General features: G+C 48.2%; 12 protein-coding genes across 12 annotated transcripts; 9 read left to right on the top strand and 3 right to left on the bottom strand.

Moving 5' to 3' along the window:
• The first annotated feature begins 159 nt into the window (after window positions 1-159).
• Window positions 160-1,137, top strand: AGABI2DRAFT_132820 (hypothetical protein). Its single transcript, XM_006454035.1, is given in 5 exon segments — window positions 160-270; window positions 326-569; window positions 624-1,013; window positions 1,033-1,034; window positions 1,071-1,137. 5 exon segments carry the CDS (start codon window positions 237-239, stop codon window positions 1,079-1,081), a joined length of 681 nt encoding a protein of 226 aa, XP_006454098.1. The 5' UTR covers window positions 160-236; the 3' UTR covers window positions 1,082-1,137.
• On the top strand, window positions 1,108-2,893 carry AGABI2DRAFT_189407 (hypothetical protein). The gene is made up of 4 exons (XM_006454034.1): window positions 1,108-2,032; window positions 2,086-2,539; window positions 2,612-2,735; window positions 2,793-2,893. Exons 1-2 carry the CDS (start codon window positions 1,160-1,162, stop codon window positions 2,503-2,505), a joined length of 1,293 nt encoding a protein of 430 aa, XP_006454097.1. The 5' UTR covers window positions 1,108-1,159; the 3' UTR covers window positions 2,506-2,539; window positions 2,612-2,735; window positions 2,793-2,893.
• Window positions 2,894-3,387: 494 nt separating this feature from the next.
• AGABI2DRAFT_182090 (hypothetical protein) lies at window positions 3,388-4,845 on the top strand (the record flags this gene model as incomplete). The annotated part of the gene is made up of 4 exons (XM_006454033.1): window positions 3,388-3,518; window positions 3,568-3,790; window positions 3,843-3,924; window positions 3,982-4,845. Exons 1-4 carry the CDS (start codon window positions 3,401-3,403, stop codon window positions 4,843-4,845), a joined length of 1,287 nt encoding a protein of 428 aa, XP_006454096.1. The 5' UTR covers window positions 3,388-3,400.
• Window positions 4,846-5,736: 891 nt separating this feature from the next.
• Window positions 5,737-9,054, bottom strand: AGABI2DRAFT_175794 (hypothetical protein; the record flags this gene model as incomplete). Its single annotated transcript, XM_006454032.1, has 6 exons — window positions 5,737-6,908; window positions 6,954-7,074; window positions 7,137-7,584; window positions 7,639-8,456; window positions 8,720-8,781; window positions 8,880-9,054. The coding sequence occupies 6 exons, from the start codon at window positions 9,052-9,054 to the stop codon at window positions 5,737-5,739; spliced, it is 2,796 nt and encodes a 931-aa protein (XP_006454095.1).
• Window positions 9,055-9,322: 268 nt separating this feature from the next.
• AGABI2DRAFT_113852 (hypothetical protein) lies at window positions 9,323-10,589 on the top strand (the record flags this gene model as incomplete). Its single annotated transcript, XM_006454031.1, has 3 exons — window positions 9,323-9,448; window positions 9,577-10,317; window positions 10,365-10,589. The coding sequence occupies 3 exons, from the start codon at window positions 9,323-9,325 to the stop codon at window positions 10,587-10,589; spliced, it is 1,092 nt and encodes a 363-aa protein (XP_006454094.1).
• Window positions 10,590-10,699: 110 nt separating this feature from the next.
• Window positions 10,700-11,553, top strand: AGABI2DRAFT_113851 (hypothetical protein; the record flags this gene model as incomplete). Its single annotated transcript, XM_006454030.1, has 3 exons — window positions 10,700-10,843; window positions 10,898-11,241; window positions 11,298-11,553. The coding sequence occupies 3 exons, from the start codon at window positions 10,700-10,702 to the stop codon at window positions 11,551-11,553; spliced, it is 744 nt and encodes a 247-aa protein (XP_006454093.1).
• A 383-nt stretch (window positions 11,554-11,936) lies between these two features.
• Window positions 11,937-15,970, bottom strand: AGABI2DRAFT_182086 (hypothetical protein; the record flags this gene model as incomplete). Its single annotated transcript, XM_006454029.1, has 2 exons — window positions 11,937-15,638; window positions 15,803-15,970. 2 exons carry the CDS (start codon window positions 15,968-15,970, stop codon window positions 12,276-12,278), a joined length of 3,531 nt encoding a protein of 1,176 aa, XP_006454092.1. The 3' UTR covers window positions 11,937-12,275.
• A 144-nt stretch (window positions 15,971-16,114) lies between these two features.
• Window positions 16,115-18,697, top strand: AGABI2DRAFT_189405 (hypothetical protein). The gene is made up of 3 exons (XM_006454028.1): window positions 16,115-16,285; window positions 16,343-18,191; window positions 18,240-18,697. The coding sequence occupies exons 1-3, from the start codon at window positions 16,223-16,225 to the stop codon at window positions 18,530-18,532; spliced, it is 2,205 nt and encodes a 734-aa protein (XP_006454091.1). The 5' UTR covers window positions 16,115-16,222; the 3' UTR covers window positions 18,533-18,697.
• Window positions 18,698-20,221: 1,524 nt separating this feature from the next.
• Window positions 20,222-21,534, bottom strand: AGABI2DRAFT_213770 (hypothetical protein; the record flags this gene model as incomplete). Its single annotated transcript, XM_006454027.1, has 5 exons — window positions 21,451-21,534; window positions 20,961-21,394; window positions 20,546-20,909; window positions 20,300-20,493; window positions 20,222-20,249 (listed from the first exon to the last, which is right to left on the bottom strand). Coding segments are annotated over exons 1-5 (1,101 nt in total), but the record flags the coding sequence as incomplete, so codon positions are not given.
• A 113-nt stretch (window positions 21,535-21,647) lies between these two features.
• Window positions 21,648-23,289, top strand: AGABI2DRAFT_189402 (hypothetical protein). The gene is made up of 9 exons (XM_006454026.1): window positions 21,648-21,714; window positions 21,765-21,846; window positions 21,905-22,000; window positions 22,055-22,143; window positions 22,210-22,357; window positions 22,410-22,805; window positions 22,861-23,036; window positions 23,088-23,196; window positions 23,249-23,289. Exons 1-6 carry the CDS (start codon window positions 21,706-21,708, stop codon window positions 22,529-22,531), a joined length of 546 nt encoding a protein of 181 aa, XP_006454089.1. The 5' UTR covers window positions 21,648-21,705; the 3' UTR covers window positions 22,532-22,805; window positions 22,861-23,036; window positions 23,088-23,196; window positions 23,249-23,289.
• A 72-nt stretch (window positions 23,290-23,361) lies between these two features.
• AGABI2DRAFT_182081 (hypothetical protein) lies at window positions 23,362-24,521 on the top strand. The gene is made up of 5 exons (XM_006454025.1): window positions 23,362-23,422; window positions 23,470-23,583; window positions 23,636-23,792; window positions 23,843-23,974; window positions 24,029-24,521. Exons 1-5 carry the CDS (start codon window positions 23,371-23,373, stop codon window positions 24,501-24,503), a joined length of 930 nt encoding a protein of 309 aa, XP_006454088.1. The 5' UTR covers window positions 23,362-23,370; the 3' UTR covers window positions 24,504-24,521.
• Window positions 24,522-25,766: 1,245 nt separating this feature from the next.
• Window positions 25,767-26,654, top strand: AGABI2DRAFT_189400 (hypothetical protein). The gene is made up of 3 exons (XM_006454024.1): window positions 25,767-26,166; window positions 26,218-26,335; window positions 26,388-26,654. The coding sequence occupies exons 1-3, from the start codon at window positions 25,783-25,785 to the stop codon at window positions 26,612-26,614; spliced, it is 729 nt and encodes a 242-aa protein (XP_006454087.1). The 5' UTR covers window positions 25,767-25,782; the 3' UTR covers window positions 26,615-26,654.
• Window positions 26,655-26,928: the final 274 nt, after the last annotated feature.

Here is a 26,928-nt window from a genome sequence, read left to right as displayed (position 1 = left end):
GAACTTCTGTTTGACTCAATGCATGGGAGGCTGGCTGGCCTTATTTTTGGTTTTCTGTCGATATCGACCAAATATATCTGGCTTTCCGGCGGCCCAAATTGCCCGTCCGCCCCCGTTTATAAGAAAAATCAAGTTTGAATACGGGCCCTAGGATGGTTACTCTTCGGTACCTTGGATTATTTCTCTCCGTTGTTTCCGTTGCATCGCAGACCGTTAGGCTTGCGGGTGATTCAACAATGGCGGTAGGAGGAGGCGGTAGCGGTACGCAAGGTGCGCATTACCGCATGTCAAATCTCTTTAGGTGGATGTTTACCCTTGAAGTTAGGATGGGGCGTATTCCTGGCACAGTTCTTGACTATCCCCGTCGTCAACAATGCTATTGGGGGTGAAAGTGCTAGGTCATATAATGACCAAGGGTTATTCACAGATCTGATTGAAAACACTCAGAAGGGCGACTATGTCATAATCGAATTTGGTCACAATGATGGGAGTGCAGGCGCAATTGACAACGGAAAGCAGGATGCCGTCGGCGACGGCTACAATATAACAAGTGTTGTCACTACATCGAGGCAAGTGGTTCAATACATGACGTTCATGCTGAGATTCACATATGATCACGTCAGTGGTTCCCAAATCTTGATCCACAGCTTTGCCTTCTACATCGAAAATGCTATAACTGCTTTACTCCGGAAGGGTGCTATACCCATCATCTCGTCACAGACCCCAGACAACATCTGGATCGACGGTGCCATTGCAGGCCCCAACAGGTTTGTAACTTACGCTCGGAGCATTGGGTCTCGAAGAAATGTCACCTATGTCGACCATTATGCATACGTTGCTTCCGCCTTCAATACCCTCGGCCAAATACAAACCACGACATTCTATCCGAATGATCATCTTCATACAAATGCTGCTGGCGCCCTTGTCGTAGCCGAAGCCTTTGTGCGCGGGTTGTTGTGTGGAAACAATTCCTTAAGGTCAAGGGTCAATTCAGCTGGACAAGCCGTTCCAGGTACCACTTACCTTGTACTGAGTCTATATTTTGAGCTATCTGACTCGCGTTACAGGAGAGTGTGTGTGATCAGCGTACTCGGTTGTATCGTAAAGTACTCGAATAGATACTCTCTGAAGGTCCACGTGATAGAGTGATGGGCTAAGCATGGCGAAGGCGACGATGCTCCGCAACGCCTCTCGATGGCCGACATCGACATTGAGGTCCATGGACGATCGCAGCTCAACTCTCAGACCAGATGCCCGTTCAATAGATGCCAATACTGCGCGATCGTCTCTTGACCGTCACTCTACAGCGAAACCGAGTGCAGGCGGCTTAGATCGACTGAAGGAGGGCGCACTACCAACAAGGAGCTTGGTTGCTCTGAGCACACCTCATGACCAGGTTCTAGAGAGAATGTACAGCCATCCGCGCAGGTCTGAAAGTGCCCTTGCCCTTCCTTTTCCCAGCTCGCTGGATGCCAGGCACCCGCCACTCCGTGTTCGATCTAAAACGGGTGGAAGTGAGATGGCTTCCACCCAAGCACGCATCGTAAATGAACCTGCGAATTCCGGTGAAGGCCCTTTGGGTGCAACTCCTCCTGTCTCCTCTGCCAGCAACACCCTGCCAGCACCTACACTATACGACCCCTTCGACGGTTCTCCCCTTGGTACCGTCCTCCCACCAGAAGCCCCCACACACGAAGACGGCATGTCCGTACATATAGAAGGATCCAACGAGGAATTATGGGCACACCTTTCGCGAGTGCTCGACCTTCAGAAACAGATCGCTCGGATGCATGTCGACATGGAGGGTCTTGGCCAGGGAAAGCCGACGGATGGCAAGGGGAAAGGGGCCGCTTTCGCTTTCCCGAGAGCAACCAGTACTGGCTCTGAGCCTGAGCATGAAATCGGTGACGAAGAGGGCGTTGGGGTTGTCGATGAGGAGGCAGAGAAACTGAGAGCTAGGGAAAGTGAATTCAAGAAGTTGGCAACACAATTCGAGGGCAGAAAGGAAGCAATTAACGAAGTGATGTCCAAGGTCAATATTCCACTCATAACATTCAACTACATCTAACTAATAGCTCTTTCCAGCTCGATGACCTCTCTGATGCTCTGACAGAATTTCACCACCTACAAGCTCCGAAAATTGAATTTCGAAGCACGTCGCGTAACAACTCAGCTGATCCCAGCTACGGCGAACAGCCTCAGACTCACGCCAGGTCACAGAGTGGTACTTCATCCTTCGTCAATACCAGCGATTCTAGCGTCCGGTCTCCTCCTGCACCTAAGCCTACTCCCGCGTTTCACTTTCAACCAATGTCACACGTGCACACCGCTATATCAGCCGAACCTGATGCAGAACGTCAACTTCTTATCCCTTCCTTGGGCCGTAAAGAATCTATGGTTCTTCCTCTTATCATTGAGCCTGAATCTGATTCCCCGGGTCGCATGGTTGACAGTCCACTTTCTTCCGCTAGTCTGAAGTTACCATCTGAGAACAACCCTCAGTGATCCGCAATGAAGTCGGTGAGGCTTTTCACATGACGTGGGTTTACCGTTTGTGTTATAATGTGCACATGTGGGAGTAGAAGCAACTGAAAACTGTTCCAACTTGCAGTCATGCGTTGTTGATACTTGGGACGACATTATGTATAGATTAGATGTATGTGACATTGCCCGCTCCACCGTTTATAGGACGTCATGGTTAAGAGTGCAATCCTGCTTGCCCGCGGTTGGATATAGTCTGTGCATACCGTAAGGCATCAAGACTTTTCTCGGACTGAACCATTTACTCATAGCTCGAAGATTACCCTGGATAAACTTTTGAGTTCAAGGTTTTGCGTCAAGTGTAATGGAGAACCATGATGTAGTATGCTTTAAACGATTAATGAGGTCGCTTCCTACTGGAGTGTAATCCTTTATTGTTGCCGTGAAAACCGTAGCTGCCGGGCGTACGGTCTGCGACATAAGTACGTCATTCGATAAGGAATAAACTTAAATTGCCAATCTTCTGTGTACTCATTGACTCCGCGGTTAATTACGGCTCGCAGTATTAAAGCAGTGCCTTGCTGTGAGATGCACCATCATTCCAACAAGTGCTAATAGTAAACGCCGGAGTACCAGTTAAACTTAATCCACTGATGCACGCGAAAGCTGGCCACAAGAAAAATGATGCTCCAGATACAGCCTTGAACAGCAGACGTACTAACTTAGATATCCGAGCAAGTATCATCACTTGGAAGGTTCTAATTGAACAGAGAACGTGGCGCAGTGAGTTAGTGACCTGCTCTAGTACGCTGATCAAGTGATGATGACGTCAACGAGTGTGTTCGCCTCGAGGCGCTTCAGGCTAAATCCGTTGCGTCTATTGCTATATAATTAATCCCTATCATCCTCAAGCCGTAACATGTCATCCCAACAACTTCTTGGTTTGCCTCCAATCTCTTCAGACCTCAGGCCCATCGTTCCTTACCTCCAACGTGCCGACGAACTCAAAGTACATGAACCGATCATTGCATATTGGTGTATGTTCTCTGATTTTTTAAAAAGACCGCCCCTGACGCCGTTTCCAAGGCGCGTATTATGCTGCACAGCTCGGTTTAGGTTTGAAGGCCCGCGATAATGCTTCGCGTGATGTTCTCTTCAAGCTTCTTGGGGTACTCGAACATATGAAGCAAGAGATTGGTAGCGTGGACGCGATCGAGGTCGAAGCTGCGAGCGCAGCATTTGTAGAGAACTTTGCCCTCAAGGTCTTCCAGAGCGCAGATAACGAGGATAGAAGAGGTGCCGTGACAAGGTCGGTTTACTTACAGCAAAGTATCTGCCTATCATCTGATCTGTTGTATCAGGACGACTGCGAAGAAATTTCTTGCAGCCTCCAATTTTCTAGAGGTCCTCAAGATTTTCCCAAAAGTTGAAGTCTCCGAATCGGTGCGTGCCCTTTCCTGCATCTATTTACCATTCGCTTGAGCTGTTCTTGTTATGTAGAACGAAGAGAAGATACGTTACGCCAAATGGAAAGCTGCCGATATTTCGAAGGCTCTACGCGAGGGTCGCAAGCCCCTGCCGGGTCCGGCGGATCAAGAGCTTGACGACGTGGCTCAAGATGGTCTTCCAGCCACCGAACGTGGTGCCACTTCACCCCCTTCAGATCATTCTATTAAAGACTCCATTCGCGTTGCCTCCCCTTCCGGCTCAACCCATGTTAGATCATCACCTAAGTACGCCAAAGTCCATAGTCGTGATGAAAGCGGAAGCAGTACCCGTTCTAAACCTGAATCGCTTCGAGGACCAAGGACGGTGACTGTCTCCGAGCTGGATGACGAATCCAAGGGCTCGTCCTCACCTACGCATTCTAATGCTCTGAAGTCACGGAGTCGCGAAGGAAGCCCAGAAAGCCAGAAACAAACACGCTTCAGCCCTACTGCCAGAGTTATTCGCCGCTCACCGCCTCCACCTGAAGCTGCCAGCCCTAGTGAAGCCTATCAAGGTCCCCCTAGTATCTACGCCCCCCAAGCAAGGAATTCGCCTTCACCAATTCACTCTATTAACAGCGCATCCGAACATATGACACTCCCATCTCCTCCCCGGGCGCCAGTATCCCCATATATATACGCGGCTCCAAGCCAACCAGCAAGTATCTATGCCTCATCACCACCAAGATCATATCCACCCCCCATGCCACCCACGCACCCGCCACCTGTTGACGTCTCGAGCGTCGAACTGACGCCTAGTATGATTTCCAAGGTACAGAGACATTGTAAATTTGCAATTAGTTCCTTGGACTACGAAGATGCAGAGCAGGCAAAGAAAGAGTTGAGAATGGCCTTGTCTCTCCTTGGTGGTCTTTGAATCTTCATCCACAATGTTTTGGATTTTTGTTATACTAGTTTATCATTATCATCGGTTTATCTACTAGTTGTCCAGATTAGTTTCGGAGATGTCCTTATCTGTACTCGCTTCGATAAAAATATTGATCCGTTGATCCGGTGTTCTTGCCTTCTATTTCCGGTAACTCACTAGCCGTACTGTAGCAAAACCAGGTTTGCCGGCTTATTACTTACTCGACTCGAAAACAGCGAGGCAGCGATTCTTCATCACAATGTAACTGAGCAGACGGAACACCCGAAACATGAGGCCAGACAGACTCGGAGTCTCGATGACTATGAACTGAGTCATTGATACTGCGCAATATGCCGCGTGGAAAGCCTCATGGCGAGATCATTCCTCAAATCCTTCACACTATGTCCTTGTTTCCATTCTACGCTCATTTCTATCAATTCTTGGCAGACGAGAAATAGCTATTTCATCCGAATTGCCGAAACGCATACCAAGAGATGTTGGATCATTCTCCGAGCCATCCTTGACTCGGACCCCGAGGTGCCACAGCAAGTTGCACTTACGAGACGCATTCGTAATGTATCGACCCACCCACATTCCGTGTCAATTGAATACGCTGCGCATTGCTGTATACGGTCTTCATGTTTAAGTATAGGTATAGCATAACATATTACCGATAATTTCGCGCAGTTCGAAGCTCGCTAGACGAGATGGTCACAAATTTCTGAGTGATTCCGGTATGAGATCAGCGCAAAAAACTAATCAAATTGTAAGAGCCAATACAAAACCCGGCCGTACAACCGCTGAAATGACGTTGTATATTTCCTCGACAGAACGGTCGCGATATAACATATGGGAATGGCTTTACAGGATTATTGCCAAATAAGACGCGTATGACTAGCTTCACGCTTGGGCGGCTGCCCTCACTCGCTCCTCCAGAGTTCGAACTTTGTCCTTGACGGAGATACTTCCGACGAGGGTTGCTGTAACATTGGACGTGGTAGACGGGGCGCCTATGGCGATCTTTCTTTGGCTGGTCGGTGTTTCTGACTGGGCATGAGGTACATCCTCGTACGAATTTCTACTTACTCGTAGCATAAGACTGTCTGGACAACCTTGCTGTAGCCGCGATGTTGTCCCACTAGGTGATGAATCCAGTCCACACGGTACGGTCTCGAAGCCTGGATTGCTATTTGACTCAACGAGGATTCCAGGCTGTCCGCCACGAACTAAGAAATTCTGAACGTCACTGGGATTCGAAAGGTGTTCGCTAAATTGACACAACTGGGACGGTCGTCCTGCCAAGGGGCCTTTCGGGCTCTGCTTGACTCCACCATCGGGAAGGGTTTGAGGAAAAAGGTGGGGCTTTCTGCTTATGTATCTTCCTTGCGGAGACGTGGGATCATGTTGACACTCCTGAATAAAACGGCCAGTATCGATTCCACTGTTCAGGTACGCAGCCGTAGCAAGCCGGGTCTTTTCCTGTACACGAGTAGCAAAACGTGAACGCCTGTTAGGATCTAACTCCCGAGGGGTTGTCTGCACCTCATTGCTAGGGTGGTCCGATGGGAGCACCGCAAGTTGTTCCATAAGAGATTGGAGAACACTCGTCACAGAGTCCGGGTCCGATATATCATCTAGATGCCCGTCTTCAAAAACGGGTACAGTCTCCGAAGCAAGATACAGATCCGGGGAAGCTGCATCGATCACGTCTGGGTTAGCTGTTCCTGCGGTTTTCTGTACAAAACCATATGCATCGCCCGATAGAGGGAGGCCCCCGAGTTCGGGCACTTTGGAGGTCGACCTGAGAGTAACTTTAGTTGGAAGAGCTGGAAGAGATTTAGATGAGCTTTCGAGAACAGTCAGAGTTTCATTCGAGCTATTAGATTGCCAGCCTTCTTTTCTGCAATTGGGGTGCTTCAAGTGCGAGGGTGGTGGTGGTCGATCCACTGGCAGAGCGCAAGCGGGGGTATCAGCCACAGTCATGGACTCGGTTCCTTGTCTGGAATATGGAGACCGCAGAGACAAGTCATTTGGTAACCGAGAAGTGAGCGTCTTCGGTGGGGGCGGGTCGACTGAGAGAAACCCGACAATTCTAATGGGCAACATAACCTGTGTACCTTCGACCACATGCGGTCCACCTAGCTCTACATGAACCTGATGGCTGACTTCAAAGAGCTGACCAAGGGGTACTGATAATGTACCCAGCTGAAAACTCATTAGTTGGGAGCGGGCGAGTACCTGAATTTTCTCACCGGAATTAAAATTGAATGCTCAAATTCCAACTTCTGACCGGGACCTACTCCCAACCACCATCCCTTAGCACTCGCATGGCCTTTGGTCCGAGGTTGACCGACCTCCAAGACAGATTCTGCAATCCGTTTTGATGATACTGTAGGCTGACGAGAATCGAGGTCCATCTCACTTTTTCCTGAAAGAGAGTGAGGGCAAATGGTAATAGTCTGGTGGAGACTGATGATGATATCTTTGAGCGTCTTCTTTGTGTCGTTCTCCACGACAATCTTGACTCGACAAGATTGACCAGAAATCCAATGTAGCCGGTACAACATAGCTGTCAGCTTGATTCGACGGCCACTTGGATTTCTCGCTAAGGATTTACATACGGTCGCCTGGAGGGGCCGAAGGGCAGGAGACAAGACGACCGCAGGATCCAGTTTTGGCCATACTTCAATAGTGCGATAAAAATGCGCGATCGACCGACGCCCAGATCCATCCTTGATTTCGATTGAGCTGCGAAATTGACAAAGAATGAGCTACAGTACAACTCGATCGCGCCCCACGTACACCATTGCGATATAATTGAGTGATATCCCCGGTACACTTCGTAGGTAGCCACGGGCCTGACCATTCTTGGTTGCCAAAGAAAGGTGCAGTGAGAAAGGAAGACAGTAGTTCCCTTCCTTCACTTGCGGCAGACCTTCCTCATCTTGTTCAGGCGCATATAATGTGGCAAATTCGGGTACAATGGAAGACATAGTAGCGGAGCATTGGTAGAAGATCGACCTTGACTTGATCCCAAGACTTTCAAAGCCAATAACGCGTATTTTTCCTCCAACGATGAATATAGGAGGTTCTTTACTTGTTGCTGGCCGAACGTTAATTATGACATGACCTTGAAGGTAACCGCCTTGTACATAAACATTGGATTGAAGATAGATGTCCACTTCAATGCGGGCGCGTGATTTAGCTTGTTCTAGAGTGACGTGGTGGTCGAAGGCAGCCGATCCTGAGTCGACGCGTAAAAGAGTCGCTTTGGGCTTCAACCGCGCCTTCTTGTTTCCAAGAATGGACTTCAGCTCCGCTGCGGCTCGGGAAGGTGTCGCATTGGCAGTGAGCAAAGTCCCATGACGCGAAAGGCCAGCATTTACCAAGGATTGATTCCCCGACCGGGGGGTATCAGACTTTGAGGAACGATGAGGTGGGCGTCGTTTGATTTGATTTTGTTGAGCTGGCGTCGAGTCCTGAGTGATCGTTGACGTTGACGTTACAGGAAAGGATTGATGGCGCGCCACTTTCTTAGGCGTTGTTACCTGCCCTGGTGCTTGGGACTCGCCCCGCATCTGACCGTCGTTCGACTTAGGACCAGGTTCCAAAGAACGATTCTGAGTATTCATGAGAGAGGGGGAAGTGTAGGGGGATTAAGCCGGATTACAACATGGACGGTATGATATCATCACTAAGGCTAAACATGAGTATGACAGGTCCTAACGATCTCGACTAGACGTTGTCTTATTACCTCTTTTCAAGTTCAAACCACTTTGGATGAAAATCGAGTTCAAGGCAACGACCCCGGTTGCTAGACTCGTCATCCATCCAATGGTTCGCCTCCGGGGCCCAACAAAAGCAATGCGCTTATAGACCGTACGCGCTTGGTTATCATACGCAACATACAACACCACAGAAGCTTTGTGGCGTTTGTAAAGCAGGCTGAGAATAAGGAGAATAAATCATTCATGTATAGGAGAGTAGGATAGGAGTGATCTTACAACTCCAATGCAACATATCGAACGAAACGTTTAGCGCACCGTCGTCGCCGATCCTCGCAGTCACGGGAGCAGAAAACCAGTGAGTTTCAGTAATGAGACCGGATGCGGGGAGGTAACGAAGAGATGAGCAGTTTGTTTCCCGTGTGTTAGAGAAACGGGATAAACCGAGTTCGAGGTTTTCGTCAGACGCAGCTGGACCACTTGCCAAGGGCATTGTCTGCAAGGGTTCCACCTATGTCTTGAGCCATGGCTGGAGTCATATCAGGGGCACGTGAGATTAAATTCTTCTAGGAACTTGTTGAAGAGCGCGAGGTGAGTTGTGAGGGGGAGCGAAAGACTTGTACGCAAATTCGAGGCGTATTAGGAGGCATGCGGGTACTATGTGAGCAATTGTGAAAAGTGAGGGTTTTGGTCCAGATCCTTTTATGTTCGGGCCAGTGAGCATAAATCTTTTTGTAAGACCACTGTTTGGTCCGACGAGCATGAGCGTCGATGCAGATGAGCTCTATTGTGCTGTTAAAACCGGAATTCAACGCCCATATATGCCAGGTCTTCCAATTCTGTATGACGATAACGACACAGCGGAGGCTCAGCGCTCATCCACCATCGTGAGTAGTAGAACTTGGTTGGCGGCATGAATCCAGGTGGCGTATGCAAAGGGGATCGTGTGAACAACTTAGATGTTTATTATGACCGTGATCCGCTGGTTCATCACATACTCATCTCATGCCCAAAGAAAAGGTCGCAAAGGTTCATACTCAAACCTCCCTGCGTGCAAGGCCCCGGGACAACACGGAACGCAAAGTCGTTTTTAAGGGTGTGTTGGACAACCCCCACAGAGTACCGTGGTAGTTATCCTTCGCTTCTGGGCAGGGAGGAGAAAGATATGAGTAGAATTTCTAGGCCTTCCGTACCCCCCAACGTCCAGAATTCCATCCTGGCACATCTAGTGGGCATCTTGGATGGCATAGCTGATTATCGACGGGCGCGTTGCTTACGTGCGAGGGCTCGTAAAAAGGACTCGGCGACTACCAATGGTGCCTCACACTGCAGTTCGCCAATGGATCTAGCTTCTAAAAACCAAGCGTTTTCCGCAGATACCTTAACGGACCTGGATACTGCGGCATCGTCGGAGCCTCCACCAATTTTCAAATCTCTAATATTCGGCATCAACGCAGTCACGAAATATCTTGAAACGCAGATTGCCAATTGCCGACTAAAGACTGTCTTCCAATCATCTACCAAGGATATGGAACAGGCATCCGAGGAACACGACACCATTCGATATCTTTTCGTCTGCCGAGCGGACATAGACCCGCCGATATTGATTGACCACCTTCCTCACCTTGTCGCAACTTATAACGTTCTACGCGGATCGGACGTACCACCGACGATTTTGATCCCTTTACCGAAGGGCGCAGAGACAACTCTGGCACAGGCAGTAGGAGTGAGGAGGTTGGCTGTGCTTGCTATTGATGTCAGGCGTTGCTTTTCCTTTCAGCATACAACTAATGCGTTGTGTAGAAAAAATTTGACGTCGGAAATGAGCGATTAGCATTGGCGAATGCGGTTCCGATAGTGACAGCTCCCTGGCTCTCTTCACACCCCGCTCGAACCTTCGTTCAGACTCATATCAAGCAACTTCGCACGACGGCACCAAAGGATATGAAAGCAGCCAAGGCAGCCAGACTGCTGGCAAGAAGCGCGGCAAAAGCGAGACGTTCATCGGAGAAAGCAGCTTGCTCATGATCAGCTAGTGTACACCTCCATGTCACGTTCATTAAGCATGTCACATCGTAATCAGATGCATCAAGTAATTTAACGCGGACAAGCGTTTCGCCCGCATATCTCCCTCCGTCATGCTCATTTCGATCGTGGGCCCTAGATATTCTGGGAAGTCTACCATCGAGAGCTATCTTGTTGCCAATAAAGCCTTTGCTTCGCTTCGTCTCACTTCGGGTAGTTCTTCGACCGGTAGTATCATCGATGCGCCGGATCTCCAGGTGTGCAACATTTTCCTTTGGGCCTTCCTGGATGTCTTACGCGAGAAGCATTAGGAAGACACCATGCGCTCAGCCTGGGCGCAGTCTCCCGATCTGGCCCACCAGGAACTCAGCCAATTCCCCATACCACCTAACAGCGGTGTTTTCAAACAACATCTTTCCTTCCTTTCTCTGAGTCCGGTCACACAACACGTTGCATGGTCAGAAGATTCATCAAAGTCATTGAGTTTCAGCAGTCCCGCTGAAATGTTGGACTATGTGACCCTCAACTGGAGGGACAATTTTGTCACCGTTGACCTGTCGACACGCGACTTGCTGGAGAAGTTTATCAGACGTCCATTTTTCATGCTCCTCAACGTAGATGCCCCTGTCCTTATTCGCTATTCCAGGTCTCGGGAGTACGTGATGAAGTTATTCCCTTCTTGGCCAATATCCTCAAACTCAAATTCGTTAGGCACGAGCGTCGTTCCTTGGAAGAGTTCATACGAGAAGATGATGAAATCTTTTTCGGAAACTCCAAGAACAACGGTGAAATCGCTTTGCGAAGCCTTCATGATCTGATCGATATCAACATCAACAACGATTTTTGCCAAATTTCGGAACTTCATGCCCATGTTGATGGTCTTAACCTCCTGGACCCTCAACATCTTCGACCAAGTTGGGACGCATACTTCATGGTAATCATTCTTCAAAGCATTATACCTACTTGAACAGTAATATCTTAAGACTTTAGCGTCTCTGGCCTCGCGACGATCAAATTGTATGAAACGCCGAGTTGGAGCTGTTCTAGTCCGGGACAATCGAATACTAGCTACGGGGTAAGGAACCAACTTCCGGTGGCATCGAGGATTAAATGTAGATCTTGATCCTCTAAGGTACAATGGAACGCCTCGGGGATTAAAAAACTGCAATGAAGGCGGATGCAACCGGTGCAATGGCGGTTCATCACCATTCCCTTCCTCGAACGATGAATGCGTTTGCCTGCATGCGGAAGAGAATGCGCTCCTTGAGGCTGGACGAGAACGAGTGGGAGAAGGGGCTGCACTTTATTGTAATACGTCAGTCGTTGAATCGTTCTCCCATCAAACTCATTGAAGCAACGAATTTCCTCACAGATGCCCATGTTTGAAATGTACTGTCAAGATAATACAGACAGGAGTCAAGAGAGTTGTATATAACTTGAGCTACAAGGTGTACGTCAAATCTTCTTTCTTTTAAGGGTGTCGAATGACAACTTGACGGTTTCCTCGGCAGTGACGATGCGTCAGCATTACTATTCCAGCAGGCAGGTGTAGAGCTCCGGCGGTTCGATCCAAGCCAAAAGCTTCGTCTCACGGCTGCAGATGATAAGGAGGAAACAAGGACGCTTCTCTTGTCCCCTGCTCGGGGACCGAACTGAACAAGGGAAACGGCCAGTGAATTTGAGTAAACCCTAATCTGTAGGCGAGATACCCAGTACTATTTGAGCATTGCCAATGATATCCCACTTCGTGTTATACAAAAACGCTAAGACGGTGTGGTCATGTGTGAAAGTCGCTGATAGAACGAGCCACACTGTATCCGCATCTTGTGTCATTGCAGCACTGTACAGTCTCCGCGCACATTGCTGTAATTCGGGATGCGCAGCGCTACTCAGAAATCGACGAAACAGCACAAGGACATCCCAAAAAGAGCGTTCGTGCAAGTGTACATCTTGTAGCGCAGTCGTCATGGTGTTAAGGAGTGCACGGTATAAGCGATGCGAATGCGTATAAGCAGATTCAGCTCCTACGAAATCTCGACCTCTCTGGACCAGTGCGTTGTTTTGGTCTCCTGCCTGTAATTCTGCTAAAAGGGTTTTAAATTTAGGCCAAACGTCATCCCATATCCTTCGGAACATATATTCTCCCATATGAGTCGATAGCATTTCAATCAAGAAGGCCGTAGCACTGACGACAAAGGTCTCCTGGTCGCTCAACCGGTTCAATATGAAAGGCCAGGCCGAGTGGATGGCTGGCATGAGTGCTGATGAAGGTATGTTTGGAATCGAGAATGCTAATAGTTTCAGGATGCGCGCTCGTATGACGGGAGATCCATGCGTCAGGAAATATAATGATCGAGAGACGATCTGTTTCGTCAAGGCTTGGGTTGGAGTGGGGGGCGGCTCGTCGCTCGGATGTTCAGTTTTTCTTATCGCCGCATCCTCTTCCTCTTCAGTACTTTTCTCTTTGTCTTCGCCCCAGGCTCTTCTAGGAGCGGGTCCGTAATTAACATCTTCTTCCTCGGCTTTGTGATCGTGACGCTGACGGTACCACTGAAAGAAGCCTGTGATATCAGATACTCGAGCGTAGGGGGTGTATCTCGGCTCTTTCACGGGTTTAGCATTTTGTGGTGCTTCGTTCCGAAGGCATTTCGTGACTTCTACAAGGACATTCACGAGACCTTCAACCACAACATCATAGCCATGAAATTCATCCAACCGATCAAAACATTCCTCTACAACATCCCCTGCTTTTTCGACTACATCGCTTCCAACCAGACGCACAAGTAAGACGAGTACTTGAGTTGCCACTACGTCAAGCCGTCGACGTGTAAGTCTGCGTGAGATCGCGTCAAGTGCGTAATCGAAATTTGAAAGCAGAAGGTTGGCAGGAGAGGCGTAAGAGGCAGTAGCGGTCATAAACTGTAAGCTGGCATATGCAGTTGATGCAAGAAAGGAGACTTGTGAGACTAAAGAGTGTAGGACTGGATAAAGGACATGGATCAAAAGCAAAGTCGAACGAGATTGGAGGATGCCAACACAGACAGAGATGATTTGGAGTGTCAAAGCGCGGTGGTTTATAGGCTGATCATAGGTGTCAACTATGACTGCGGGAGACGACCTGATGATTTTCAAATTTGCATGAAGTTGTTTGAGTCCTATCTTACGCTCGACTAATGACGCCTCTCCGAGGTCCTGAGAAGTGTTACTTGGCTGAGGATACTGATCAGTGTCACCAGCTTGAAGATCCCAAAGCTCGGGGAGAGTTTTGGCGAGGGATCGAGCGAGTTTCTCTAACCTTTTGGTCGACCTCGGCGTAATGTGATCATAACTTTCTTCGACTGATAGATGTATGTTCGAGACACCCTCTAGGAGGCGACAAGCGCACCACATAGCAGCGACTGCGTCTCTCCCTGTTCCGCCCTTACCTATCCCAATAAACCACTCTACAGCGTACAAACAAGCGTCACCGCCTGCATCGCCTAGAGCGCGAAACATACGTTCAACAGCTTCCAGCGTAGTAATACCCATACCTCCGAGCTGCATAGTGGGAAATGCCGGGAGTTGTGAAGTATCAGGATTTCCCTCAAGCATGAGTCGCTCCGGAGTCATTTGGACTGCGACCGCGACCTCGGAAAATTCGAAAACCGATAAAAGATTCCAGCCCCACTTCTCAACTTCCCCAGACGGCCCCAACAGCTTCCCGATGCCTTGGCTTATTGCTGGGGCTGCTGTACTCACAGAGTCTTTGCTGGGAGAGGCTAATCGGCAGATAGCCTCAATTAGACTAGCCAGATGTTGTACCTTACTTTCTTCCTGGACGGAGACTAAGCGAGGGAGAGCCGATAAGTATTCGCTCATGTTTCGCAATAATATCCGCAGAAAGGACACCCGTGATTTATGTCCAATTGGCAGTAGAACTGACAGGTGTGAATGCGCTTCCGATGATACTGACTGAAAAGGGGACATTGATGCGGAGAGGAGGAAAGCGAGGAGGAGAGGTTGGGTTTGAGGTAAAGTTAGAGTCGTCTCTTTGAGAACATGCCCAGAAAAAGACGCTAAGGCACGAAGAACAACTGGATTTGGATGAACAGTTAAAACATTCAAGTTATTGATGGCAATATGGAGCTGTGAGACTGTGCCTTTGAGCCAGGATGGAGTTCTCCTCGTAGGGGAAGAAGTTGCATCCGCTTCTAGTGGTTCATCGACGGACGGTGCGACGATTTCGGTCAAATCTTCCAAGTTATCAGCAGAGCGCAAAGCTCCTTCCGCAAGACAGATAGTGTCGCCGACGGATCTAACAATGGCAATTTGCATTACATGGAGGGCTGAAACCACACTATCGCCATTAGCCCATTGCTTATCTAGTTTAGTGGCCAATGCAACTTTCGACATAGAACTGATAACGCCGGGAAGAATCATAGGGAAGACCTGATCTGGCGCGTAGGATTCCAATAGGAGCTGTACAACGTTGAGGGAAGTCTGTTGGAGGGAAAAAGTGCGTGATTCCGAAGATTCGACAACAGCACCTAGAGTTCGTCCAAGGATGGGAATGAAACGAGGCAGACGAGCAAGACGTTGGAACTCGGCTGAGCGAGCCCTGGCTTGTTGGAAGTTGTTCGGTGACAGTAATTCACTGGCTTCGCGTTGACGGAGTAACGTATACAAGCATTGTGCGGCAGCCTGTTTCACTTGATCATCACGGGGACCCTTCCTGCCTGCAGTTGCCCCATCACCAAGAACGGAACCGCAAAGCATAAAAATTTGCTCCCAAATGGCGACTTCGCAATGCCACCACCAGCTTTCCGAAAGGAAGCCAAGTAAAATGAGGACCTTTTCCAGAATCTGGTCAGGGATGGTAGGAGGATCATTCCTTTGGAGAATCGATGAGAGCGGAAAGAAGATATAGGAGACGAGAGAAGGTGAAAGTTGTGGGAGTTCCGAGGAGTGAGCGCGAAGGATGCGGACTAGATCGTCGAGGTGTTTGATGCAGCTGGAAACTGAAGACGGGGTAAGAGTGGCGGAGCCCAGGAGAGCCACACATGTGGGCTTAACCTGAGTTCACGTTCGTGAGTGAACTGAACCGATGAAAGTGCAGCGCAGGTCTTACGAGGTAGAAGAGACTGCCAGACATCTGCAGAGTCTGACACAGCAGGCGTCAGGCCGTCGGCAAATCAATCATTTGTATCACGTGCGAGATCAGCACAAAAAAAACTTACGTCTTCGAGATCTGAGATCATCATCATCATCATCATCATCTGCCCCTTATTCTGCCCTTTAAGAATTTTAACCGCACATTGATCATGAAGAATACCAGTGTAACCCAGTCGACTGTATGTATTGAAAATCACCAAAGGCTCGTCACAGGGGTCAAATGTGACCAACATCTTTTTGTACAGTGTTAATTGATTAGAGCCCAGACACGCCTATGGACGTAACGTACCACACGAAGCTAATTTCCTAACTCGTCTTCAGCGAACCCGCTCCTTATTTTCGTAAGTATAAATTTGGCACCGACCCTGCGAGTAACACCTCAACCCTCTTCGTAACACCCCTCATAGTAAAACCTCAACAACCCAACTCTCCTATTAGTATCCCAACCATCCCGGTACTAGGAACAACCCCCGACCCCTTAGGCCATGGCTGACCAACAACCCCAACCCCACATTCTCCTTGTCGATTCATATTGTTCCTTTGCATACAAGTGCGTAGTACCCCTTGTTTATCCCTAAATCATTTCCTAATGAACACCTCGACACAGTCTCGCAGCGTTGTGCAAGAAGGCCATTCCACATTCCGTGCTTCACGTTATCAAAAATGACACTCATACCATCCGGGATTTACTTCCCGTCATCCGCCAGTTCTCTGCCATTGTTGTTGGCCCCGGTCCTGGCTCTCCTGATATTCCTACCGACATTGGTGTCGTCCGCGATCTATGGAAAGTGGCAGACGAGAATCTGGTGCCAACGTTTGGAGTCTGTCTGGGTCAGCAGAGTCTCGGCATCGAATACGGAGCTACTATTCATCGCCTTCACACTGTGAAGCACGGCCAAGTCTCAGTTGTCCAACACACTGGGACCGAATTTTTTGCTGGCTTACCTGACCTTAAAGTCGTACGTTATCACTCGCTTCACATCAGGCCTCATGCTGGTGGTGACATCGAGGAACTTGCATGGTCTGAAGATGAAGAAAACGGCAGGGTTGTGATGGGTGTTAGGCATATTACCAAACCCTTTTGGGCCGTCCAATATCACCCTGAGTCCGTCTTGACAGACGAGGGAGGCCTCAAGGTACTCGAGAATTTCTGGACGCTCGCTCATGCCTGGAATCAGACCAACCGTCCTTCGTTTACTCCACCAGTCGAAATCATTCTTCCCCAATCTCATATCTGGCCTCGTATCTCCCAACGTTATTCCGCACACGAGTTCAATAAGTCACTTGGTTCCGTCACCTACAAAACTATTCAAGTTCCGGATATCTCCATCATCGATCTCTGCGAATACCTTGGTGTACACGACGAATCCAAGCGCTTCGTTTTCCTCGATAGTGCGGCCTACCCTGGCCAACACTCCATTCTTGCCTGTTTGGGTGACGCTTCTTCCCAATTTACACATTATGTCCATGAAAATTTCGTCGAGATCACGACGGGCACTTTGACGGTACAACAGGAGCTCTCTGGCAAAGATATCTGGACGTGGCTTGACGAGTACCGTGAATCACGCAAGGTTGCAGGTGGAGATGCCCGTGTTCCCTTCTGGGGTGGTTTTGCGGGTTATCTTACTTACGAAGCGGGTTTCGGCGCACTGGATATACCGGTCCCAAGAAAGAGCAATCATAGGGAGAACAATCACCCCGATGTCAACCTTGTATGGGTTGATCGTAGCATCGTCGTTGATACGGCAACTTCAAAGATTTGGGTACAGTCCTTACTTCCAGAAGACGAACAATGGATCCGGGAGACCGCTGTCCATATCGCAGGATTACCTCGCGCCTCGACGATACCTAATATGCCCTCGGCTGATCAAGTTACCGTCAAATTTCCTGATCATGATCAATATATTGAGGATATCAAACGTTCCAAAGAATACCTTTTTTCAGGAGATTCATACGAACTTTGTCTTACTGGCCAAACTCAGATCTGCGTCCCCAAAGAAGCCGTCATGCCTGCGTGGGAGAGATACAAACTCTTGCGAACGGTCAATGCTGCGCCTCATGCAGGGTATCTCCGTCTCCATCCAACCACTTTCCTTTCTTGTTCTCCTGAACGTTTCCTGTCGTATTCCCGCACTCCTGGGGCGGTGTGTCAGTTACGCCCCATCAAGGGCACAGTCCGTAAGCTCCCGCACATTACTCGCGAAGTTGCGGAGGAGATGCTGGCCGGGAGTCGTAAGGAGATTGCGGAGAATTTGATGATTGTTGACCTCATTCGGCACGACTTGCATAATGCGGTTGGCGAAAGAGTGTCTACGAAAAAGTTCTGTGGCGTTGAAGAGTATGAAACCCTTTGGCAACTTGTTAGCGTGATCGAGGGCTCTCTCTCCGAAGGGACGTCTATCGAAGTAGACGACAGTCTGGGATGGGAGGTTCTTAGGCGGAGTTTGCCCCCCGGTAAGTATCATTTGTCAGTGAGGTCACTCGTATTGATTTTCGATCCAGGCAGTATGACTGGGGCCCCCAAGAAACGTAGCGTCGAGCTCCTGCAGGGTATCGAAGGCAGAGAAAGAGGTCCGTACTCCGGTGTATTTGGTTACTGGTGTGCTGGTGGTGGTGGTGACTGGTCAGTCACGATCAGGAGTTGTTTTCTCCATGATTCTGAGAAGGGCGATGGCGAAGAGTGGACTATTGGTGCAGGTGGTGCCATTACTGCCCTTTCTGATCCTGATGCTGAGTGGGAAGAGACGAAGGTGAAGCTAAACGGTGTTCTCCGCGGATTCGGGGCTTCTTGTTGAACGAGCAATGTTGTACGAAATGCTCAACTTGTACATGTGATATAGGCTTCCTTAGAGACGTAGATGACGCTGTCTTAATTTTGCAATTTTAACGCCTGAGAGGTGGCATTTCTTGTGACATTTTTCTCTGTGTCTGGAGTTAACGGAAGGGCACCCGGGCAAGTTCTATCAATAGACATGTCCTACGTGATGGGATCAAGGGCTTCTGCATAGCATCTGATGTTTAAACTACCAGGCTGTGTGTGAACAAGACCAACTGTGGCGATTACAGTATCGCTCAGCATTCAATAACTGCCGTCTCCTCTACTGGTACGACATTCCATTCCTATTGACAACCAGTGTCGACGGTCTGTCTGAATCTCATTTTGATCAGGGCTTTAGTGTCTTGTCGGCAGGGAATATATTCGAAACTCACTAGACTACTTACTACTCAACCCGCGCCCCCTTGTCTAAACTTGTTATCGTTAACCTCGAGTCCAGTTCAACATGATCATATTGAATGAAAGGTAGATACACCTTATCTTATGCCAAGCCAAGCCTAATCTCAATCAAAGTGAATCCTTCAAAAGTGAATCCTTAAAATCCGACAGCTTTTCGAGCTTTTCCACTCTTGAACCTCCGCCAAGACATGGAGCCCATAGCCTAATATCAAGTCCGAACTTTTCTACCATCAGCTTGAACCAGCACACGACGTTATCTCAGTCATCGCGCGATGCACCCTTCAAACGATCCTCACTACCTACGCCGCCTGGGTAAGTTTGTTTCACATTCACCCTTTGTCGATCGTTCATCTCCTTAATCTCCTCTCTACAGTTATTTAGAATCAAACAGGCCGGCAACTTCGGTCACATACACTTTCGCTCCTCAGATGTCCCCTCCAAACAGTATGATACTGTCTGCGCCGGCGTATACCTCACAAGAACCGTATTATATCTCCGTGAATATGAATTGCTTCACACCGTCATCGTATATCACTACTATCCGGCGGAAATCATGGGAAGGTGACACAATAGGGGACTTTGAGTAGGCGTGCTTTTTGTTCTTCTTGGTAATCAAATGCTTATGGATTACCTATGTCTATGTTGATAGGATGGGCTTGACCACATCGAAGAAACAGAGTGTGGTATTCACCCGGGGTAGAGAATATGCGTTGTCGGATATTTTGGAGACAAATTATAGATTGATTAAAACTGTGCGTAATTTTTCTTTTCAGCTTGCCGGTCAGGAACCAATCCAACATGGCATCTTTATATAGACATGGTCATGGAAGGTTATGGACCAGAAACAAACTGTGATCTATTGGGACGATGCCGCAGGTAACGGAATGCTAACAGTGAGCATCTGAAACTAGGAACTGTAACTGAAAGTCCATATCCTAATAACCTTTTAGTGTTTTTCTTCAAAAGATAGAGTGCAGGGCAACCTACTTGCGAAATTCACTCCACCATCGCTCCCAAGGAAACAAGGAAAGGCACCAGAACATACAAGGTTGGAGGTATTACCATTAGGTTTCGATTTCATCGACGACGTCGTCATATCTTCCCTGGTCATTGAACGTCTGAGAACGACGCCTACAGTGCCCCGAGTTCCCCTGACGTGAAAACATTTATTTTCATATATATGCTCCACTTTATACAATTTTGTATCTTCCACTTGTATTGCTATAATATGATCACATTTGGGTATTCAAGCCATGAGTGCAATATGTTTAAGTTCGCTGGTTTGGAGTTTAATTCTTGGACTTCATAAGCTTGAGAAAGAACTTACTTTGAAACCTGCTGGCCCACTTTCATGGGTTCATAGACAACTTCTTCCTCTTCCTTCGAAGCCACTGCTTTGGCCCGTCGAGCAAGTTCGGGAATGGTAACTAAATCAAAGTCGGAAGAAAGATGCCAGAAGAACGTTGAAGATATGCGAATTAGTGGTCGATCAGGGTGATCTCTCTTACGCTTTTCGAGCAGCTATAAGCCTTTTATGAGCCCATATTTGCTCCAATATAATGGAAATACCAACAGAAAGTAGATCATCATTCACTACTACTTCGTGGTAGCCTGCCTTGATAAGACCACCAGTCAAATGCTCAAGCTGTTTACCGGCCTGAACAAGGAGGTTGCTGCTGCCCGGCTGGATACGAACAGCATGGCGCTTTCCACTGTTACGAGCCCAGATATGTAGGCCAGAATAGCGAGAGCGACCGTGGATGGTGAGGAAGTTAAGGTCGGTATGAAAACCTGCAAGAATGGTATCCTTTTTTCCATATTTCTTCAGATCCGAGGCTGTCGGTGCGAGTAGGTGCGACCCGTATTTACCAGCTTCACGAAATTTTTTTGCTGGTAAACCAAGACCTATAGCCACCATTTCGGACAGATCATCCACGCTGTCATGAACCAGTCAGGGTAATTCAAGCGAGGGAGGAAGTGATACATACGCAGACTTCATTGCGCTTCCCCACTGTTCCATTATGGGAGTCCATCGTTGTTTGATACTCTCGGCCTGTGGGATGACATTCTGGGCGTTTAATACCGGAAACTGGCTCTCATAAGGCAGGGGCTCGCTCATTCTCCAGAAGAATCGGCATTTAGGATCCGGTTGATGGGCAGATATATCCAAAGGCCTTTCTGAGGGCTCGAGCTTCTCGATCACTCGAAGGCAAGGTTCGTGGACCGCGCACTTGGGTTTCTCGGTATTCTCGAGTGTGACTCCAATTTGGTAACCGAGTTCTGGACGCTCGTCCTTCCTGAGCTCTGTCTCCGGTTGAGCAAAATAGTCTTCTAGGAGGTCTATGAAACGATTATTATCTTCTTCGTTCACACGAGAGTCGTGTAATACGAGAGCGCCATGCTCGATTAGCGCTTCAGCGGCCTAGATATGGCGTCGATTAGTAGATTATGCCTCGAAGATCACTGGCATGCTGTCACCTTTTTGCATTCTGCGATGACAACAGAATCCGGAGTTCCCTTTGAGAGGAAAATATCGAGGTCAATGCAAGGGAGATTCATGGCTTTGTCCCACGACATACAGAGCATTTATGTGCCGGACCATAAGGAATCAGCATAGCCACCGACGGAGTGATGGAATTTCCCTTTTTAGGACTGCTTGTTAAGCTAGTAGTCCCCCACACCTTTGCCGCATCCTTGACTCACGCTACACACGCCTCCTAATTTCCTGCCACCATGATCAAGGTACTATTCTCTCAGACCGCCTCCAGCTTGACGTTAAACGCAAATAATAGATCTGGAGTATGAAGAAGGACGAGAACGCCGCGGCAAAGAAAAAGCCGAAGACCAGTGCCGCTCAGATTCGAGTTCAGAAAGGTTCGCGGTGCTTGTTTTATCGCGTGGCCAACACTTGTAACCAAAAGGGAACCAAAAGACCTCACTGAGCTCGACTTACCTTCAACTATGAAGACACATTTCGCCGATCCCGCCGATCTCCTCAACTTCACTCTCACCATCACTCCTGATGAAGGTCTGTACCGTGCAGTCCCTTGACTGGTAATCAAGCTTATGCGATATTTCCAAGGCATGTACAAGGGTGGCCAGTTCCAGTTCTCTTTCCATATCAACACCAATTACCCTCACGAACCTCCTAAGGTCAAGTGCATACCCAAGGTACGCGAATTACTGTCTAAAAGGGTCTGATGCTATTGTTGGATTAATTCTACTCGTAAAATTAAGATTTACCACCCTAATGTTGACTTGGAAGGCAATGTCTGTCTTAACATCCTGAGAGAAGATTGGAAGCCCGTCCTCAATCTCAACTCCGTCATGGTCGGCCTCCAATATCTGTTCCTTGAACCCAATGCGGATGATCCACTCAACAAGGGTACGTACGCTCTATAGATTGTTATTGTTTCTTATATCACGCCACTCGACAGAGGCTGCTGAGGAAATGAGCAAGAATAGGGATAGATTTGTATCCAACGTCAGGACTTCGATGCGTGGTGGTTCTGTGGGACATCACTCCTACGATAATGTACTTTCACTTTCCCCTCGCTGATTATCAGGCCTCTTTGTCCTTCCAACCACTGCTTCCATTGTACATTGCGCAACACTATCACATCATCTGGGCACATCATCTGTTTCTTTCTTATCAACTCTTGTGATGGTAGATGCGTCGTAGACCGCCTCCGTTTCCAGTGTAGGTAAATAGCATTTCCGTAATACAATCATTTCTCCTACCTTTAACTACCCCGATAAGTCGTAAAAGAATAGGGGCTAATCAGCAGAGGAATGTGATGATGCTCAGATGGATTTTCGATGGTGAAAGAAATCTATCATTGGGAATTAGCAAGTCCCCCTTCCAATCGGGCAAGTCGCTAAACTTACATCGACCCAGGGGTAAAATGACTTTCTACCGGTCCTCTCAAAATATTCACTTGTTCTAAGAATTACCTTGTACGTCTGTCCAGCTTCTGGGTCCGTCTTTGCTTCCTCTGCGTCGGTTGAGCCGCGAGGTGGAAGCAGATCAATGCATCGACCATCAGAATTTGTTTTACTGATTCATGACAAGTTCAGGGCAGCGCAGTGATGAAACGGATCTGAATCATTACCTTATGGCCACCGGAACGAAACTTCCAGTACCACCATGTACTCTCGAGTTATGCAGCAATTGAAGGCAAATTTCGACGCCCTCTGCAGGCTGGCCGGTTGATGCATCAAGAACTGGAGCCTTGGAATTGGCAGGGATAATTTCAGACAATATTCTCAGGCGCACCATGGCAAGTTATTGGAGACTTGGACATAGAATGAGCTGAGGAGATGGCTCCCATGATCAAGCAGGCTCAGATTCTGCGTCGGCACATGCCGAAATCAAATTGCTGCCTTTGATTTTCTACCATGTCATCGAATACTGACACTCCTCCCCTTGCAAAGTATTTTGTATCTACTGGTGCGTAAAATGCTTTGCTTACCGGCCCACTTACATGGTCTTGGTAGAAAAGAAGACGCGTGATAAAGCGGTGAAAAATCTAGCAGCCTTTCTTTCAAAAGCACCCGGAAATGCATTGTCAAAATCGGAGGTGGATAAATTGTGGAAAGGCATTTTCTATTGTAAGTTGTTTTATCCTAATCGTAATCCGGGTCCTCCCTGAGAGCAAGTAAGGCTTTTGGATGTCAGATAAACCGCTCGTGCAACAAGCGTTAGCAAGTGAGCTCGCAGAACTGCTCCTTGCGATCAGTAGTACAACAGCTTCCCTCGCATTTTTGAGAGGTTTCTGGATGACCATTGTAAGAGAATGGAATGGAATCGACCGATTGAGGTACGTTGGCTCTGTCGTTAGCTCGAAGAGTAACTGATAGTCTTGAACAGGATTGACAAATTTTACCTACTTATACGACGGTTTGTCAATGCATCGTTTCGCCTCTTGATCAAAGCAAACTGGGACGAGAAAACATGCTCTGTATACAATAGTTTATTGATTTCAGAAGGAGGACCTCTACAGTGTGTCCTTTTCTATCTTGTCTTCCATAAATACTGAGCGCTGAGCTCTCTCAGTCCAACAGATGTCCGGGTGCCGATGGGCCTCCCTGGCCACCTTTCCGATGTATATCTGGAAGAACTTGAAAAAGCTATCTCAGCAACCTCTGAACAGTCTCCTCTACCTGTACCCCTTTGCATCCTCCTCGACCCCTTCTTCGCTTTGATGGCCCAAACGTCTAGCAACAGTATCTACAAGCGGATCGAGTCCTCATTGTTGAAACCTCTTCTAGATGATCTTAGCCTGATATTACGTTCCGATGACGAACCTGCATTAGAACGTGCTCGAATGGAACCAAGAATGTATCCAAACTTGGTCGCGAGAACATGTATGGCTAATCCCCAGGGGCCTGGCAGTATGGACCAATATTTAATGAAGAGAAATATTTTACGGAGTGTGTTCGAGATTGCTAGTCGACCAGAGACAAAGGATGTTAGTCGTCGGAAAATGTACAGATTGTGGAAGGAGGAGGGGGACGGTGATGAAGATTGAATAGATCACATTGGCACATGATGTCTCCGTATGTTCTGAGATTCAGATCGAGAGTGACTGCACCTGTTCTTCCTCATGCCTACTCTCCCACTCGACGTCCATATAGCCATCGTCACCTTCCTGCCTCCTTCTAGATGTCGCTTCGTCGATGATACATCTATAACAGCCTTGGTGCAATACTCACGAGCAAGCTCTCTTCTCAGGGAAGCGTCTTTGTTTCCCGCCGTATGGGAACCCCATTATCATGCGAGATACCGTCGCCACAATGCAAACTCTGAGACACTCAGAATAGCTCGATACGCGAAGAATTGGTGGCTGATGTACTGCGAAAGACGTAGGATCGACAGAAGCGCCCTCGAGCTTCTGCGAGATATAACATTGTCTCGTACCGACAGAAATGCCAAAGCCATGATTCTATCAAAAATGGGCCTCGATGTTTGGGATGTACTCGACATCGAGCGAGCCTCTTTGCCTTCAATTTGGTCTCCATCCCCAGAATTCCCGTATGCCCTGACCCAGCACTTCTGGGCCAAGAAGATATTAGAAACAATAGCGAGGCGAGAGACAATCGATGTCTGGGCAACACTTTTGCCAGATGCAGATGTACCAATGGGTGGCAGAGCTTCGTTTGAACAGACTATGTTGGGGCTTTCGTCTTTCCTGGGACATTCTATGCATGAGGTGAGTGATTTGGGTCACTTTCGAACCTAGGGCATGTTCCTGATGTAGAGTACAGATGACCCAGTTATTCGACACTATGGAGGCGGAGTGCAGGCTGTTTATACGGAAGAGGGGTTTGACTCTAGACGTCGGATCTCCCCTGTACAATGTCCCTGAATTATGCAAGGCTATATGCCAATTTATGGCAACCCAAGGCTTTGGGCCTTCCTACGGTAAGATCCTCATTCTTTTGGTGTCGTTTTCGAAATTCTTTCACTGAAATTCGGTAGACCAGACGTTCTTAGATGTGACGAACAATTTCCCTCATGTATACTTGACTACCAACAGGCGCACCTTACCAATTGGTCTTGTTCACGTATTCGTCCCATTGGCGAGAAGGATAAGACTAGATGCATCCCCCGTCAACTTCCCTCAAAAGGTCCTTTGTCATGTTCAGTCACCCAGGGGAGACGGGCCGTATCATGTCGATACCTATGTCGCTGGGTCCGGCGACTGCGTCATCCAAATGCAGGATCTGCTACGACACTTGTCAAATCACGTTCATAGTGTCCCTCAGACTTTCCTTCCCAGATACCTCAATCCCGTTGACCCTGATGTGATGCTCCTCCGCGCTGCAAACAATATCCGTCGCTCGTGTTGGCATAACCGCCTTTCTTATGACGTCGCACAAAGTTATCAATACCTGGAAGCCGTAATCCATTTGCTGTTTTTTGATAACATAGACGTCCTCGCACAGGAGATGGATAATCTTGAATTATGTCCCGTGGATTGTGCGACGTTCCTTTGGGATAAATTAGCGCCGCTATTATCAACTCAGGCGAGGACATTACTTCAAATACATTGTGAACGAACTCAGGCGAATGAAGCCTTGGAAGCGGCCATGGTACAAAGACGGGAAAGTACTCATGCAGTCCGATATTTTGTCGGCTTGCCTTTCAAACACAGAAAGTTTGACTATGTTGCCTGTATCATTCGCTGGGATGTAAGTATCTGTCCTCGCTATTCCGCAAACGGTTTTACCGGTTTCTGGTAGGCAACCTGTAAGGCAGACGAAACGTGGATACAAAGGATGGGAGTGGATAGTTTGGACCGGGGACGTCATCAGCCCTTTTATAAAAGTGTGGTGCTTGACCAAGAAGCTACTCAGCGGTGTAAGTGCTTTCCTGGACGCACGAGAACCCGAAACTAATTCATGACGGCAAGATGTCGCTGAGGAAAATGTGGAGGCCGTTCCGCTACCCGAAAACTATATTGAACAGTTTTTTGAAAAGCATGCAAGCATGGCCAAGTATTTCCAGTCAGTGCAGGTAGAAGAGACATCTGGAAACTTGAAGAGATGGAGGTTAGTTTTGAGCCCGGAGTCGAAAGCAAATTATCCGGAAGACGATGCGATTGCTTCAGCCTGGGTCCAAGAAGGTGTTTTACCATAAAATTGGCCGGATAGCGATAGGTGTGGCATGGTATTGTATTATTATAGACTTGAAGTGAATGTTGCTTCTGCTGCGACGCGCGAAAAAGAGTGGATGGCACAAGGCTTGGCACTGTTCCTTTAGCTTCCTGCATTATTCTGGGTTTGGCCTCCAATTTAGGTCTCATCCATTGCTGTCAGTGACAATGGAAAGGAAACTTGATTTAAAAATGAAACAAAGAATGAAATCTGAAAGAGCGGGTCGTTGTTCGAATTCCTGGTGGCCAGAATTTTACGGCCCTACCATTGAGATTTTTCTGTAGATTCAGTATTTTG

This window comes from Agaricus bisporus (genome assembly GCF_000300575.1).
Source record: "Agaricus bisporus var. bisporus H97 unplaced genomic scaffold AGABI2scaffold_1, whole genome shotgun sequence".
NCBI lineage: Eukaryota > Fungi > Basidiomycota > Agaricomycetes > Agaricales > Agaricaceae > Agaricus > Agaricus bisporus.
The sequence above is the reverse complement of the archived record's forward strand: the minus strand, read 5'-3'. Positions and strand labels throughout refer to the sequence as shown.